Genomic DNA, 18,293 nt, shown 5'->3' on the forward strand with positions numbered 1-18,293 from the left:
ACAAAAACTCATGTTTACATTATTAAGCATTGCAGAAACAGTAACACAGCTACCTTTGTTTATTTTTTACAATTGTCCTACAAAAGCCAAATGGCAGAAATTGGCCCGTTTAGTAGTTGTAAAAGAGCATCTGACATTTTGAATACTGAAATATTAAAGGGTGACTATACCATTAATGCAACCCAATAGTTTCCTCCCACAAGCTACCTAGATCACTGTACTTCTCTCAAACCAGCAGGGGACACAGTGAAGAACTATGACACAGCGTATGCATGGCTCCCCCCCCCCATAGTGTCCTGCCCCCTTAAAAAGAAAAAAAAATCCCCACTGTAAACCTGCAGGCTTGAAAGGGGATTGGTTTTGTATTCTTGCCTACAGAAAAGAGGAAGCGCATGTACTGCGTTGCCCACTGGTGAGGCAGGTACAGAAGATTATAGGTAGCATGGGGGAAGGGAAAGGTAGGTTAGCTAGGAAGTACAGTTACCCTTTCAGTTTAAAAAACAAAAAAATCCCACAATAATCAGCTCAGTCATAAAAAAAACAAAAAGGACACCCCTTTCCTCGGTTTACATTCCCCATGCAGCACTCATGCTCATGTTGCTAGACATTCCAGCCATCCCATTTACACCCATTGATCCTTGTCTTCCACTGCCATAGTAACTGTTGTTTAATCCACTCTGGTTACCTATAAAAAAAAAAATTGAAAATGGTCGATTAACATATGTATTAGTATGCCATTAAGAATGATTCAGTGCAACATATAACTGCATTATTAGTAATCCTATTTACATGGCTGAAAGAAAAAAAAAAAAGAAAAACTTTGGGGTGGTTAAAACAGCATTGTATTTGGAATGCATGAGTATCAAACAGATTGATAGAGTAGGAGTCAAGCACAGAATGTCTATGTGGCCTTTGCAAGGCCAAAATGTGGGGGTGGGGTTGCTGCTACAAAAACAGTGTTCCATGGACCTTACTAGCATAGCCAGGCTTCCTCTACACATCTACATTATACACTTGACCACCACTGCTGAGCATCAGGATCCACTTCATCCAACCCAGGACTTTAAAAGCAATGTACCCAGAGACCATGCGCAGGGAGCTACCTATTTGGACCACTGGGTACCCTTCATAAAACCTCCACATATGCCAGTTTCAACCCTAAAGTGGTCAACACTGAGGAATTAAAGAGTTGATGGGCATTTGCTAGAGTGGAGTCTTGCATGTGGTCTCGCTGCCATTTAGTTTAAGACCTTTTCCTGCTGCAATTGACATGGATTTATTTCGAGTTGGTCTCAGCTGCCCACTTAAATTGACCTGGTCACCTTTTGCTGCCTAATGCTCTCCAGCAACCACATTTGAGTGCATTTCAGGCGTATTTGTTAACCCGAGTCCGTTTAACTTGTCTAGAATCTGTCTTGCTGTCCCAGGTGCCTGCCCCACTGTTTTCACTATGACTGCAGGGTGCCCAACAGCCTGAAAATCTGCTCTGTGTAGACTCAAACCTCCCTCCAACTACATCATGGGAAGATTTCACTGCACTGATGAAGATTTTATAGACTACAGCACCTGATCCAATGTGTCAGAGCACAAACATTGTCAGTAACTAACATTAAAGCGGGGGTTCACCCTGTTAAAAAAAAATGTTTTTTTTATTAGACCATTACATTCGGCATCGTAGCGCGAGCTACGGTATGCCGGTCTTACATTTTTTATCCCCGTACTCACTGTGCTATGGCTCATTGAAGATTCCGGGGAATGGGCGTTCCTATGGTGAGAGAAGGTGATTGACAGCCGGCCCTGGCACGTCACGCTTCTCCGGAAATAGCCGAAATAGGCTTGGCTATTCACGGCGCCTGCGCATAGCCTGTGCGCATGCGCCGTGAAGAGCCGAGACCTACTCCGGCTGTCTTTGGGGAGCGTGACGTGCCAGAGCCGGCCGTCAATCATCCTCCCTCTCCATAGGCACGCCCATTCCCCGCGGGAGTCGGATTCTTCAATGAGCGATAGCACAGTGAGTACGGGGATTAAAAATTTAAGACCGGCATACCGTAGCTCGCGCTACGATGCCGAATGTAATGGTCTAATGATGTGAAGGAGGGTGAACCACCGCTTTAAGTGCACAGAAATGTGTATTTGCAAATTAACTGGATTTACCTTTTTTCAACTTATAAAAACAGCATTACTTATAACAGTAAGGTTTAATTGTACCTGAAAGTCTTCTATACAAAATGGTATTAAACAAGCAGTTAGTTGCAAGTGTGAAGAATACAAACCCTTCAACACATACTCCATTGAGTCAACATGCAGCACAGACTAATTTTTTTTTTTTTATAAAAGTAATATTTACCATAACCACTTAAACTAGCTTGATTTCCATATCCTGTACCATATCCTGTGCCACTCAAAGCCTGGGACCCAGGGCTGCCATAATTTGACTGTGTTCCTGCTTCATGCCGAAAAAAAAAAAAAAATTTGCTTAATGTCAATTAAAAAGAGACTACAAATTTCAGTAAAGGACATGCATTCATATGGTTAAAAAAAACAAATCATTTTAAAAAAGCCAATTCCAAACACAATGTTACAAAATTTCTAGCATGAAGGACAGACAATTTGCCAGGTGCGATAGTGGCTCATTGTCTTTTTTCTCCTCTTAATTACACTAGGAAAGCTCTATGCAACCTTAAACTCTTGTTTCACCTTTACCCAAGAGTAATGCTACATAAAAAGTTTGTCAGGAAATCATTTGTGCAATTCCATCGAGAGAATGTAATGGTTTCTGATAAAGGTGATATTGTTACTGATAAATCCCAGAAAGCGCGGCACATGCCCTGATGTCCGACAGAACAGGGGTCTTTGGAAACTAAAGAGACCACCAATAATAAAAGGGTAGGCGATTACTACAGCCGTTAAATAGAGATGGGGGAGAATTAACTACAAAAAAAATAAAAAAAAAAAAAAAACCACACATTCCTCAAAGGTTAATATAGTTAGGTGAGGGAGCCACTCCACTTAAAGCCAAAGAACACCACAATTCGAGATAATGTGGACTAAGCTCAACCCCTCTAAAAACTTTAAATTATAAAAAAAATTATATTTGAGCATTAAATACTCCCATCAGTGTACAAAATATTTGACTTTATTGCAAAAGCCAAAATATTTCCAGCCAGCCTACTCCTATCGTTTGGCATTCATCCGTGTTTAGCAGGAATGTCCCTTCAAGAGAATTTGTTGTAGAAAGAATCTATTTTCCTTATATGGTTTTGTATGGGATCTCTGCCCATGATTGATCATAGCTCTTTAGAAAAACTATTCAATAGCCTATGAGCTGAAATCAGAAAGTCCAAGGGTTAATTGGAAAGTCCTGGTTCAAAACACCTGTGAGCCAAAGGAGATGATTCAGGGGTTGGTTCCACGTCTATAAATACATGTTTTCTGGTCTCCTTTTCAGAAGTATAAATCACAGTAAATCCTGGTCCAGGAATTTAGAAGGCCTCATGCACACTATACGTCGCATAACGCCAGTAGCTTTGCAGTGAGTTTTTCAACTTTTAGCAATAGCGTTTAGTTTTTTTGGAAGAATAAAATTTCCCTTTCAATGGATCAAAATGCTAAACACGCTAGTGAGTGACATTTAACGTTTGAGCGTTTTTACAGCTGAAAAAAACAGAACCCACTAGCTTTGTTTTCATTTTTAAAGCCAAACACCCCAGCTAAAAACTGCACATAACAGCCTGTGTGTGAATGGACACATAGGATAACATAATGGTGAAAGTCCAAAAACATCACATGTGCACAAGGCTTAAATGTGAAAGACAACCAGTCAACCCATACACAGCGCTATAAAGATTTAGCAGTATAGCATATTATGTCTGCACACATCTGTGTGACGCTCTATAACACAGCCACTGGACACCAACCCAGAACTCCATATATATATAGTCACTGTTCTCCATAAAGATAAGTATTGAGGCAAGTTTCTTAAAGTGATATATTTGTTCTTATCCGCAGTCGCTGAAAAGGTGTGAAGTGCAATTAAGAGTCAAACAGTCATTTCCAGACCACAGATGCCAAAGCCGCCATCATAGAAGTAAAAACAAGCCTGCTGCTCCAGGTGAACCGGCAATAATGGTGTCTGCAGCAATGACAGAGCGTGTACCCCGAAAAAAAAGACTGGACGACTGCACACCCATATGCTGCAATTTACACCCGAACAGGCACATTGGTAGGGGTAAAAAGGGTCGACATTAATGCATGCTTTGTCAAAACTGTTTTGACAAAGTACGCATTAAAAGTTGGTTTCACACTTTTTTCCCCTGCCAATATGCCTTGTGCCTTTGTGGTGTGATATACAATAGGGTTAGGGAAGAGACACTGCAAAACACACTAGACCACATCCCTGTCTTAATGCTTTAGAAAATAAAGGCTTTGACATCTGGTCTGGAAAGGACGGTCTTATTTAATGGCACAAACATCTTTTCAGTGACCGAGGAAGGACTACCGAGATGAAATCATCCGCAGGACTGATAAGTACCGATATATCACTAAGAAACTTGCCTCAATACTTATGTTTATGGAGAACAAACAGTGACTATCCTTTATCTATGGAGTTCTGCTTTGGTCTTGCTCTGGGGGATATGGGGATATAGATGTACATTATATAGAAATATATATATATATATATAATCTTCACACAGCGCACTCTGCGAGATTGCACCGCAAACACACAATTTTTAGCCAGATAGTTATAACCGATATCACATCCGGACCAAACCCACATGACAGTTTTTGGTTTGCACCAGAATCAGATCACACCCATACGACCCGATTCATGTTGGTTCACAATGCGATATACAAGCTGAAATAGGGGGGGGGGGGGGGCAATAATGTATTGACACTCATGCATATGTCAGTGTAAACTGTTTGAGTCTGATGCAGTGGATTTGAAGGGTTCCTGCATCGCACAAGTGCAAACCCGGCCAGACTTCCTCTGGACCAGGATTTACTGTGATTTATACTTCTTAAAAAAGGAGGCTAAAAGAACCATACAAATATATGTGGGAACCAAACCCTCAATTATCACCTTTGGGCCAGTCGTTATTAAACCAAGACTTTTCAATTCAGCTAAGGGCATTGACCTGCATATCCCTTCAAGCATATTGAAAAGTTGCTGTTCCTAAAGATCTATGGTCATTCATGGGCAGAGAGCCAACAAGAAGCATACAAGGTAAATAGAGCAAGACCCCTTTCACACATGTTGTCCGATCAGGTCCACCCCGTTTTTCAGGCGGACCCGATCAGACGCTCCATTCACTTCTATGGCGCGATGGATGTCAGCAGTGACATGTCCCCTGACATCCATCAATATACAATCCGCCAAAGCCAGATGGAAACCCCATTTACATAGAGGGATCGATCTGGCAGATTGAAAATGGATCCGCCCATTTTCATCCAATTAGAACTTCCATAGATGACAGCGGGGGCTTCAACAGGTGCACAGTGAGCAGAGACAGACCCCGTCATCCACGAGAGAGAGACCTCCGCCATGTCTAGATAAACGGATAGGTCTGTGGACCTTAGATGGCCAATAGGATCCTTAAGCCAACCGATAGAAGTTGGCTGGGAATATTTTAATAAGTTATGCAAAGTGTTTTTAAATGTTTCTGCAATAAAGTCCAATATTTTTTTTTACACTGATGGGAGCGTTTCATGCTCAAATTCCCTGTCTCTGGAGAATAAGTCCTTGGGTTTTATACCTGATCATAGAACTTTAATTTTTATCATAATTTATATTTAAAACGTTGAGAAAAAAAAAAGCTTAGTGTTCTTTAGAATTATAACTGCCAATTTACTGAGCACAGAAATTTAGATTGCAATTAAAAAAAACGAACCGGAACCCATCATTTTAAAGCGGATGTTCCATTACAAAAAAAAATAAAAAAATTCTGATACATACCAAGTCCACTCATCATCTGTCCACCATATGCACCACCAGCTCCACCAGCCGTTGAATTAAGGAACAACTCGACATATCTGTGTTCTAAACAAGAAAAGAAAATGTAAAAGATTAAACACTTTGTTGCAGATTTTAAATGTGTGAGCTGGGGTTTGACTAAAATTTGTTAGTGTTGAATGTATTAGCAGATTTTAATACACTATCAGCAGTAATTCTGGATCAAAAAACGTTAAATATTTTGCAGCTTGCTACAGAGGATTACACGAGGAGTCAAATACACCACTGTAAAATTGTTTGCCAAATTATAAGCAGCCTGATTTGTATCCAATTGGGTCGCTTATTTCCCCGATAAAAGTATTGGGCCTTTTTGCTCCGATCAGGTCCGCCTGTCAGTTTCAGGCAGACGCGATTTGATATTCCATGCACCTCTATGGAGTGGAGGAAAAAGGGAGTAGCCGCTCAAGGTGGGAACCCAGATGAATATCCTCCGCTGCAGACAATTTAGGTGCAGACAATGCACTTAGCAAAGCAGGAACAAAAACTGTCTCTGGACAGCCGCACTCTGAACAAATTGTAGCCTAGTTTCAGTGCGAAACGCGTCAGTCGGGTTTTATTTTGCTGTGAATTGTAGTGCTGTCACTTTAATAAAGGCTACAATTTGTTCAGAGTGCGGCTGTCCAGAGACAATTTTTGTTCCCGCTTCACCTCTATGGAGTGGCAGATGTCAGCAGTGACATGTCTGCCGGTATCCGATCCATGTAAACCCCATTTTCGGCTTCCACTTTTGGGTGAAACTCCGCTTTAAGTAGTAAAACATTTTTTTCATGTAAAGTCAGAAAAAGGTTTGGTCTTCGAGTGGTTAGAAGAGAGTGATGTGGCATACTCCAATGTTGAGCATAAAATGCAAAGACAGTTCAAACACCTATTTTTTTGAAAGTATACACCCAAAGGCATTTGCTGATAGGCATGTTGTGCACCTCAAGAACTGTACTCAAAAGGTCTTTTCACCACAACTAGAAGCTGAAGTCACTTACGCATATTGGCTTTGTCTTTAGACATGGCTGCCACTGCATCCTCATGCGTTGCAAATTCAACATCTGCTTCTCCAGTGACTCTGCCATCTGCCCCAATTTCAATGTGAACTCTTACTGGATTCAAGGGAGAGAAGAACTGCAAAAAATAAAAAAAAAATTATATAAGAACAGAAAATACACAAGCTAAACTTACTTATTGGGTTTTACCATGGGGGGGTTAACTTTATATAGTTAATATAGACACTAATGCAAACAAAAAAACTTAAATGATATACAAGTTGGTTTACTAAAGGAAACTATAAGCTATAAAGCCACAGCCTCCAAAACTCTTCAGTTACAGCAAATCTAACAGATGCAATTCAAGCACTTTCTATCCTACCAACTAGTGAGATAGAGTCGTTAAGATAAATAAAATTGTACTTCACTTACAGTATAGATGTCCGTCTCTGTTGCCCTGTAAGGAAGGCCCCTCATATGAACGCAGTGACCTGTAGTGCTTTGAAAATTAGAACCATCTGCATACCTATTGTCCGACACTGTTGAGAAAAGAGTTGTCACAAGAGGGGACCCACGAGAAAAAAAAAAAAAAAAAAAAAAAAAAAAAAAACCACACCCCACACACGACATACATACCTCTTCCAAATCTCTGTTCTGCACCAAAACCGTATTCATTATATCCATTGTACTCCTCATAGCCACTATATCCTGTAAAAACACATTCTGTATGAATACATGTAGATTGTCGTTTTACTACATAAAAGTATTGAACTGGTGTTAAAAGTAGTAGACAAGTTTAGGCCTCTTGCACATGGTACTTTTGTTTGAGCATCTTTCAGTAGTTTGCTGTATGCATGCGCATGCATTTTTTATTCTCACATTTACAATGTTATAGGCAATTGCACACGAGGCATAAATCTGGCATAAATCTGACCAAAAACGCAGAATTATTCTGAACACACTGCGCCTGTTTACACATTTGTGTGCATAGGCACATTACAATTAATGGTCTGTATTTAGCTCAGTAAAAAAAAAAAAAAAATAATCTGTACTGAGCTTTAAGCTGCAGTGTGCAAGAGGCCCAATAGAAATGTTCTCCCAATTATTAGAACGCCAGCCACACGCAAAGGGTTCAAGGGTTTGGTCAGATTTTTTTTATTTATTTTTTATTAAAAGTCTGCACCAATATAAGACTTTAGTGACTAAAGTCCAGCAAACATTACACTCCTGTAGCAAAGTTACAGCGCCTCCATAGATGCTAGAGCTACCCCAAGACATGTAGATTCTAATACATTTACAAGCCTTTAGTTACATAGATTTGAAGCACTTTGGTGCAGTAATATGTATGCAATAAGCTAGAACATGAACAGCAAGAACTCACCGCCTCCATAGGCTCCACGTCTCATGCGATCAAATCCTCTCCCCATTGCACCGTAGCCTCTCCCAGCACCTGGTCTGTCATAAGGTCCTGGGCGTTGCATGCCAAGAAGCTTTCTTGGAGGATCATAGTTTGTACGAACCTCCGCTCTACTACTCTTAAAAATCTCAATGTACCTATATGGGATTTGGGGGGGGATGGGGTAGGGAGATGCATTATTAACATACACAACAGCACACACAAGACACATTTGTTAATCATATCTTCAAGAAAAATACAATTTATAAAAACCAGTTAACATTTACAGTATATCACATGAATTGTGTGGTCTTTTTAATGGTATGATCGACTACAATGAACATTATGCAAGTATAGCGCAAGGCTTTTCTTTTTAATTAAGAGCCACGTTGCGCAAGTAGTATCAATCACGGGTGCAAAAAGATAAACCCATTGTGACAAGTAATTTTACACCATAAACATTAAAATATAAAAACAAGAAAGCATCACATTTTCTTATGGCAACACTAACAGATTTACATCAGGACATGTCATTTTCAAAACCAGACTGGATTCACACTTTACAAGTTCTTTACTTACATCAGATTAAATTTATGTTCTTTATCAAAAACTATATACCATAAGAAAAGTGACAACCAACCATCCATCCCCACCTGTGCCCTATTCTCTCCTTGTGTTTCTTTAGAGCCTTTTCAGCTATTTCCTGTGAAGCAAACTGCACGAAGGCCTCCCCCGTACTCCTCCCCTGGAAGTCCACCGGCAATGTTATCCCATTTGGCACGATTTCCAACCCTTCAACCCAAGGACAAATAACCCCAGTGGGGGGGTAAACATTAAAATTTTACAAACCCAGACATACTTATAACACCAGTACACATTTAGGGCAGCAAAACATTTTACCAAAAACATGCAGTACCGATTCTCCTTTCTACTCATAGCTACATTACTTTTCAAATAAAATAAAATTTGTAAGTTAAGCCGTTTTCATTTAAAAATAAAATTGTGGAAAAACCTTTAGGCAAAAACAAATCTGCCAATACTAAACCAGTTGTGTGCCTGCTTTTAGTTAAATTGTCTTAATTTCCCCACCTAGTGCAGGGACAGACCTGAATAACTTTAGTGCGCATGCGTGCCATGGTTCCAAACATTCCCATGCATGAGTGGTAATCGAGCCGTCCTGAGGACAACACATCCATAAGAATGGAGAGGAACTGCAAAATCTGAAATTTATACCGAGGCTGCATAATTTTTTTTATTACCATGGCTTCCATATTGTGCCAAAATGCAGCATTTTTAATCCAAGATAACCTACCACATTTTGGCCACTAGAGATGGAAGTCCTTAAAAGTATTAGATGAACGCTTGTGACAATCATCCAATGAAGAGTTTATGGGGGGGGGGGGGGGCGCGCGACCATGTCCACCATTTATAAATAAAATTTAGCTTGGGGCAAAAAATATTTTCCCTTGGAAGCACCTTTGAGTTGCCAGTTTTAAACTGGCGGAATGTTACCAGCACACACTTGATTTACTTAGGCTTGCTTTCTTTAATGTCAAGTGTAATTTATACACACTGAGCCAGTAAGCGCTCCCTCACCTTGTCTATTTGCCAAGATAAAAAGGGAAGCCAGAAAAGGGAGTGCATGGTCACTACTTACAATGAACTGTGTTCAGTATGCCAGTTCCTGTTAATCCAAAATCCCTAATGCTATATTGCAGGTGTACCAGCTCTGTCATCTGGCTGTCTTCTAAACATTAACCCCAACAGCACTGCAAGATGAGGGGGGTGAGGGTTGATATCTGGAGGCAGGGGGGGGGGGGGGATCATGGATTTCTACTGTAAACAGCATCCACTGGAACACATCACTGCAGATATTGGTTTGTGAATTTAAAAATGAAATTGCTTTAAAAATTGTGTGGCGCTGCAAAACCTGCTGGCTACTTGCATCAGCCCAATCATTCAAGTTCATAACACCTTAGAAACTGAAAATGTACATTTCCTATAAATTACAAAAAGCAGTACATGACACTGCCAAAAATGTGTATATATATATATATATATATATATATATATATATATATATATTTTATAAAAAATGAATACTAGAGTAGAGGATGCGAGTTTTCTAGAAGTACAAAAGACTGGAAAAAAATAAAAGTTTTTTTTCCCCCTCCATTATACTTGCCTAGGTAGATGCAGCATCAGTCCCCCGGTGCCTCTACACTGAGAACATTGCTGATGGCTTGGTTCTCACAGCTCCGAACAGAGAGCTGATAACTGTCAATCAGCATCTCTCTGCTTTGCCTCCTCTTCGCTCACTGGAGCGCTAAGGTGTGGAAGGGCGGGGAGCTGCTGTCTCAGCGGCTCACTGAGAGGCTGAGATGGGGCACCTGGCAGATACACTGTTGCGATAACACGGTGCCTGGACCAATAGCCATGACGTGAGCAGAGAGTACTGAGCTGGGGAGGGAGGAGCCGTCTCAGAAACCGTAAAATCATGGCAAGGAAAAAGATCTCTCCCTCCATCTTTACTAGGAGGTTGCAAACTTTTCCCTATTTTACACAAACAAATTTATATCAAGTGAAGCTGATAATGCAAAAATGTTATATCTATATCTTTATTATATAAAAAAAGTTAAACTGGGAAAAAATAAAAATAAAAGTTTCACACAAAAGCAAAGGTGAAAAAAGGGGAAGGCGTAAAAGCACCTTAGCTTGCAGTAACAACTCTGAACCCATTTTTACCAAGGATTCAGAGTGTCAATGAGGGAACATACATTTTTAAAAACTGCAATGTTGGCAACAGTGATTGCAGTCACTTAAGCTTTACCAACTACTTTATCATGCGAGTGCTTCCCTGAAATTAAAGTTTTTTTTTCCTCTAAAATAGGCAGCCATTTACACTATAAAACTTAAAAGCTTTTATTTCTAATGAACCATGTTTTACTTTAGGACAGTTACAAGGAGAGAAAAAAAAAATATATCTGTTAAGCACAGAACATACCTGAAAAGAACTGCACGATTTCTTCTTTACTACAGCCAAATGGGAGGCCTCTTAAACGAACAAAGCCGTCATTTGCAGTGTCAGGGCTGTTAGGACCAGTATGCTTCAAAACCCAGTCCATTTCAACATTATTAGACTTGAAAACTGTTTTAAAAAAAAAAAAAAAAAAAAGTCATTATGGGGCAATTATACATGTATAAACACCAACAAATTTACATAACAGGAACCAATCAGTAAGCTCAAATGCTTCAAGACAAGGGCTGACAATGTCTGGAAGGTCGGCACAGCAATAGCAAAACTGAAATCCTAGTGTCCAAAGGGGTTGTAAAGGTTGGTTTTTTATTTTCTAAATCGGTTCCTTTAAGCCAAGGCTCGACAAACCCCAGGCACCAGGTCGCATTTGCGACCTGTGGCATCCCATCTCCATGCTCACTGAGGAGGAACAGGAAGTGAGAAATTCAGACAAAGAAAAAACATTTAGAAGGGAAATCAAAGGATAAGTGAACCAACAATGCACTAGCTTAAATGAATCCATTGAGAAAACAAACCTTTACAACCCCTAAGCGACTGCCATGAGTCAGCTAATATCAGTCTATTGTTATTTGCCCTCATTAGCTCTATGCATGCACTAGCAGGGTGCTTATTGAAGGTTTTTTTTTTTTTTGCATTATATAAAATTGTGTGTGGTTAGTTTGGATTTATACTACCATTACTATATAATTTAACATGTGTTAGTACATCTGTATGGTGTTTAACCCTGGTTCACACCAGTGCGATTTGACAGTTTCAAATCACATGACACGTTGCACCCTGTTAAATGAAATCGCAAGCCGCAATAAAGCAGACAGTGAAAAACGCTTTGAAATCTCTCTGAAGGTACACACCAGTGTGAACGGGAGCTTATTGATACAATACTATATATAAAAGTTGTTATCAAGTAGGATAAGTATACACTTATTTTTTCGCACTATTTTGTTTGGTCATATAGTGCCAAGTCCACTTACTGTGGCAAAGTCCGAATTCAGGGTACCTTTGCCGCAGTAAGTGGGCTTGGCACTATATGACCATATAGTGTGACCAACCCCCCCCCCCCCCCCCCGTATTTCTGAATATGTTCAGGCTTTTTTTTTTTTTAACTAGCCTTGCAGGATTAATGTCATTTTTGCATGTGTGCGCTATAATCTGTTTTGTACTGTCAAACGAAATTGAGAGATGATAGTCACCGCTCCAATTAGGTATGTGGATGAATCCGTATCCTCTCAGAGAAACCCAGGTGCCGGCAATGCACAAAGCAATTGTAGAAAGAAATGTTTGGACAGCCGCACTCTGGAAAAACCTTCTCGGTTGCCTTTCATTGGTAAAAGTATTCAAACATCACAGCAAAGACAGGGGCATACAGCTGACATTTTGCACTACAATCAGTGCTTGCTCATAGCCATGAGCAAGCACTGATTGTAGTGCAAAACGTCAGCTTTATGCCCCTGTCTTTGCTGTGATGTATGGTGTTTGAATGCTTTTACCAATGAAAGGCAACCGAGAAGGTTTTTCCAGAGTGCTGTCCAAACATTTCTTACAACTGTTTTGTACGGTCTTTGGTCTTATAGCAGCACCATCTTAGATGTATAGCATTTTTTTGGGCGTCCCCCCCCCCCCCCCAAGTATGTCTTTGCCTTTAACGGCATGACCCCAGCTTGAAATGGCACAGCGTACCCTTTCAAGATGGCGCATGCACAGAAGGCAGCGCTCGGGGAAATTGCAAATATCTGGAAATGTGTAGGTCTGAGATATTGCAAGCCCCTACGGGTAAGCCTTAATCTAGACTTACCTGTAGGTGTAACTTGTCCCTGAGGGTTTACAACCACTTGAAATACTTACCTTAGAACAAAGCCTTCCAGTGGCGCCCGCACACCACTGACATTTTCCATGGAGTTTCTTCTGAGTAGGTGGGCTCAGGCACTGAATGGCCGGAACGGCAGGCGGCTGTTCTTTCAGATCGCACGTGCCAGTGTTTTCACCAGCTGCATGTACAGGTAAATGTCTCCTAAATAAGGATGACCTCCGGCGTGTTCGCATAGAACACGTGCAGAGCCCGTCAGGAAGTGAGCACAGCGCTAATAGCCAGGGAGACATTTCACAATCCCTGCAGCCGAGCATCAGGACAATGTCTCCCTGGCTGTGATTAGCGCAGCACCGTGCTCACTTCCTGGAGGGCTCTGGACGTGTTCTATGCGAACACGCCGGAGCTCATCCTTACTCCTAAACTGTGCACATTTTGGAGATATTTACACTTCCTATACGCAAAATTCAGTAGTAGGAGATTACTTTAAAAAAAGGGGGCAGAAAAAAAAAACTACACATATGTAAGCTTATTTAGTTAGTGGATGTGTATGGATCATTTTTGAATAAGGATATTGCTCAGCATCGCATACTAGGCATCTTTCACATGGATCCATGTGGGGAGGGGACCCACACCTTTTTAAATTATGTGGAACTCCTCGCTGCAGTGTGTTGCAGAAAAGAAAAAAAGTAACATGCTGCGTTTTTGGGGGAGAGAAAAAAAAAAAAAAAAAAGAAAAAAAAAAAAAGAAGAAAACAAACCACACCTCCCCATTGAAATGAAAACTGCTTTTCTTATGCTAAAATTCCAGTTGCACAATTAGAGTCCGGAATCGAAAAAAATACCGCAAACACTTTTGAACAGAGTGTGAAAGAAAAACTTTTTAAACATTGACTATCTTTAGGCTGCTATTAGTAAATAGATATACCATCTTATATGCTTGTGTAAATAAAAAAGAGGTTAAAACATTGCTTCAGTTACTTCCTGGTTTCCAGGCCTAGGCAAATGTCAAGTCTCAGGAGACTTCATGGGAGAAGGGTTTCTCAACACACCCACATGCATGAGCTAAGGCCAGATGGATTCCAGGAAGTAAAATGCTACATGAACCATCTGCCATTACTCAAGATGGAGGTAGGTGCTAAGGGGGGCGTTTTACAAAAAGATTTCCTAAAATAAGGCATGGAGACATGGGGTAGTTTGTGGTGCTCAGATGCAGCCGACCACCACACGACCCCGATCTCAGGGAGCACTTACCTTCCACATATCGATGTCCCATGGTCTCTCTGTCTTTTTTCAGGGCTATGTTGCTATCTTCCTCTGTTTCGAACTCCACAAACGCTTCCCCGCTCGGCCTTCCTTCTCTGGTATAGATGAAGTGGATGCCATGTGTTGTGTTAAGGATTTTTGATTCTGAAAGAAGGCACGCGAAATTAGCTGGAGCCGGCATCTCAAGCGTTTAAAATAAAAGCTTCCATTGCAGTCATCGTACCTGAGAAAAACGATTCGATTTCATCTGTGGAGCAGGACCACGGCAGTCCCCTGATCTTCACCACGTACCCTTCCCCACCTTCGGACATTTTCTCTTCTCACGGATAGTCGAGACTGCGGAATACCACGTGATTACAGATCAGAACAGCGTCACAAAGACAAAATGGCGGCCGCGCCTCGCTCACTCCGACACACATACACACCGCTAACACAACAAAGCCACGGCAACAGCCCGACACGCACACTGAACTCGGCTATGGTAGGCTAAAGGCAAATAATACCGTATTACTACAGAACATATACCATGCAACTCTACGGCCTCTTCCGACACCAACGGTGGCCACTTCACACAAACATAAGCAGCATTGTGAAGCGCTTACACTATTTCATAACCATTGTACGCAACCGAAAACAAGTCAATGAAACCCATATAACCCCGTGTAGTCTCACCTGCGGCTTACCTACTAACACACACAACTCGTCCGCGCTCTGAGGAACAAGCAGAGCCAAGTGGAAGTAATAATGGTAACCTTGCACATGCGCACAATCATCTGCCCGCCCCCTACCGGTGACGCGCTGGCCCGCTTTGTTCCTTACTTATGAGCGCGGTTTTATAGTGTGGGGGGGGGGGGGCGGTGTACACGTGGGCTCAGCGCGACCGTTGCAAACAAAGTATCAAACTACAAAAAACTCCCAAGAGTGTTTAGAAAACTAAAAGTAAGTTTAGCTGATTAGGTTTCAGACTGAAATACGAACTGCTTTAGTTTTACTATTTTGTTGGAGTTAAAGCAGAACAGAAGCAAAACTTTTTCCTGGTGCCTCTGTGGGAGGTTGCCAGCCCTTTAAGCCTAAACTTACATTGCTGCGGGTTCAGGGGCGATTTGTGCAGATCTCTATTGGAATCGCACCTAAAGTCGCCAAAAGTAGTACAGAAACTACTTTTGGGAATCAGTAGCTGCCTATTTGGCATGCTTTTTGACATGCCAAATCGGACCAATGTAAACCTAGGCTAAACCTGAACACATATTAAAGCGCGGGTTCACCCCCAATTTTTTTTAACATTACATTCAGCCGAGTTGTGAGAATGACATTAGGCTGTTTTTTTTTAAAAAATCCTTGCCGTACATACCGTATTATCTATATTTTCACCGCGGCTTCCGGGTATGTAATCTGCGGGACTGGGCGTTCCTAATTGATATGCTTCCGACCGGCGCATGCAGCGCATCACGAGAAGCCGAACGTCGGTGTGCAGGCGCCGTATAGAGCCGACTCGCAGTCCGGCTTCTTTCGGCAACTCGTGACGCGCTGTATGCGCCGGTCGGAAGCATGTCAATCAAATAGGAACGCCCAGTCCTGCAGATTACATACCTGGAAGCCGCGGTGAAAATATAGATGGTACGGTATGTACGGCAAGGATTTAAAAAAAAAAACAGCCTAATGTCATTCTCACAACTCGGCTGAATGTAATGTTAAAACATTTTTTTTGGGTGAACCCCCGCTTTAATTACACAGGTTCTGTGGCTGATTAGGGTGGTAATTAACTGCTTAAGCCTCGGACCATTTTGATGGTCAATGACCGGGCCACTTTTTGCGATTCGGCACTGTGTCGTTTTAACTGACAATTGCGCGGTCGTGCGACGTGGCTCCCAAACAAAATTGACGTCCCATTTTTTCCTACAAATAGAGCTTTATTTTGGTGGTGATTGATCACCTCTGCGATTTTAATTTTTTGCGCTATTAAACAAAAAAAGAGCGATAATTTTGAAAAAAATTCAATATTTTTAACCTTTTGCTGTAAAAAACATCCCCAAAAAATATATAAAAAACTTTTTTTCCACAGTTTAGGCTGATACGTATTCTTCTAAATATTTTTGGTAAAAAAAAAAAAAAAAATCGCAATAAGCGTTTATTGATTGGTTTGTGCAAAAGTTATAGCGTCTACAAAAAAGGGGACTGTTTTATGGCATTTTTATTAATAATTATTTTTTATTAGTTATGGCGGCGATCATCGATTTTTATTGGGACTGCGACATTATGGCGGCCACATCGGACACTTTTGATACCATTTTGGGACCATTGTCATTTTTACAGAGATTGGTGCTATAAAAATGCACTGTTACTGTAAAAATTACACTGGCAGTGAAGGGGTTAACCACTAGGTGGCGCTGCAGGGGTTAAGTGTTCCCTAGGAAGTGATTCTTACTTTTATGGCGCGTGGCCACACGTGACGACGTGCCAATCACAGGGAACGGTTGTCAGTGACCATGTTACTAGGCAGAATAGGGGAATGCCTTGTTTACAAAGGCATTCCCCTGTTCTGCCCTTGCCGACTGCAATCGCGGGACTCCTGGGAACATCAAGGGCGCCCCCACTGGGAAGCAGATTCAAAGGGACGTACCTGTACGCCAATCAGCCTGCCCGTGCCATTCTGTCGACGTAAATAGTCGTGCGGACTCGGTTAAAGTCACTTAGTGCTTTATCTGCATTAAAATTTTCCTCAGAACCCATGTAATTTTTTAAATTGGTGACATGGCAACCCTAAGCCCACTGCAATTGCTTTGTCCGAATCAAGCCCTATACACACGATACGAATACGAATATCAGAAGTAAAATTTTGTCTGACAAACAATCTGACAATTTTCCGATCGTTAGTACGGTGCTTTCGACAGCTGTTTTCGTACAACAAAAGCTGGATGTGCAGACTTTAACATTTTTGTCGGATGTGAACACAACATCCGATTTTTGTCACATAAGTACGTTTTTTGTCCGAAAAAAATCCTAAGAGCAAGACTACGCATGCTCAGAAACAAAAGAATACATACAAAACTATTCAACACGTTACGTCACTTCTGAAGTTGAATTCTGTGATATGAGAATTTTAACCAGTTAGCAACCGCCCTATAGACGAAATACGTCTACAAGGCGGTTGCTTAACTCTGGGAGGGCGTCAATGTACGTCCTCCCAGAATCGCGCTCCCGCGCGCCCTCCGAACCCGGCTGATCACGGATCCCGGTAAATCGCCGCTGATAGCGGCGGTTTACCACGTGATCGCTCCGTCCAATGACGGAGCGATCACTAGTAAACAAACCGGCGTCATGTGATGACGCCGGTTCCTCCCTCTTCTCTCTGTACCGAACGGTACAGTGTGAGAGAGGAGAGGGGAGAGAGCGCATGCAGCAGCAGCTGCTGCGGGCTGGATCTGTGACACATGCAGTCACAGATCCAGCCAGCCATCCATCCCTCCCTGTGCAATACTCTGCAATGCCCCAGCAATACTCTGCAATGCCCCAGCAATACTCTGCAATGCCCAAGCAATACTCTGCAATGCCCCAGCAATACTCTGCAATGCCCCAGCAATACTCTGCAATGCCCAAGCAATACTCTGCAATGCCCAAGCAATACTCTGCAATGCCCCAGCAATACTCTGCAATGCCCCAGCAATACTCTGCAATGCCCCAGCAATACTCTGCAATGCCCCGTCAATACTCTGCAATGCCCCAGCAATACTCTGCAATGCCCCAGCAATACTCTGCAATGCCCCAGCAATACTCTGCAATACCCCAAAATACTCTGCTGCAATACC

At 41.7% G+C, this 18,293-nt stretch overlaps 1 protein-coding gene across 3 annotated transcripts; it reads right to left on the minus strand.

Annotated features, from left to right (window-relative positions):
- Positions 1-287: 287 nt before the first annotated feature.
- Positions 288-15,280, minus strand: HNRNPH1 (heterogeneous nuclear ribonucleoprotein H1). Of its 3 annotated transcripts, none has more exons than XM_040344686.1 (12): positions 15,171-15,280; positions 14,711-14,823; positions 14,476-14,631; positions 11,385-11,528; positions 9,034-9,172; positions 8,366-8,538; positions 7,621-7,692; positions 7,417-7,523; positions 6,988-7,123; positions 5,954-6,037; positions 2,348-2,446; positions 288-685 (listed from the first exon to the last, which is right to left on the minus strand). In XM_040344686.1, the coding sequence occupies exons 2-12, from the start codon at positions 14,796-14,798 to the stop codon at positions 567-569; spliced, it is 1,317 nt and encodes a 438-aa protein (XP_040200620.1). In that variant the 5' UTR covers positions 14,799-14,823; positions 15,171-15,280; the 3' UTR covers positions 288-566. The 3 variants fall into 3 exon arrangements, with proteins under 3 accessions (XP_040200620.1, XP_040200621.1, XP_040200619.1); XM_040344687.1 differs by having other exon boundaries at positions 2,348-2,443; positions 15,160-15,269; XM_040344685.1 differs by having other exon boundaries at positions 15,160-15,269.
- Positions 15,281-18,293: the final 3,013 nt, after the last annotated feature.

This window comes from Rana temporaria, chromosome 3, assembly GCF_905171775.1.
Source record: "Rana temporaria chromosome 3, aRanTem1.1, whole genome shotgun sequence".
Lineage (NCBI taxonomy): Eukaryota > Metazoa > Chordata > Amphibia > Anura > Ranidae > Rana > Rana temporaria.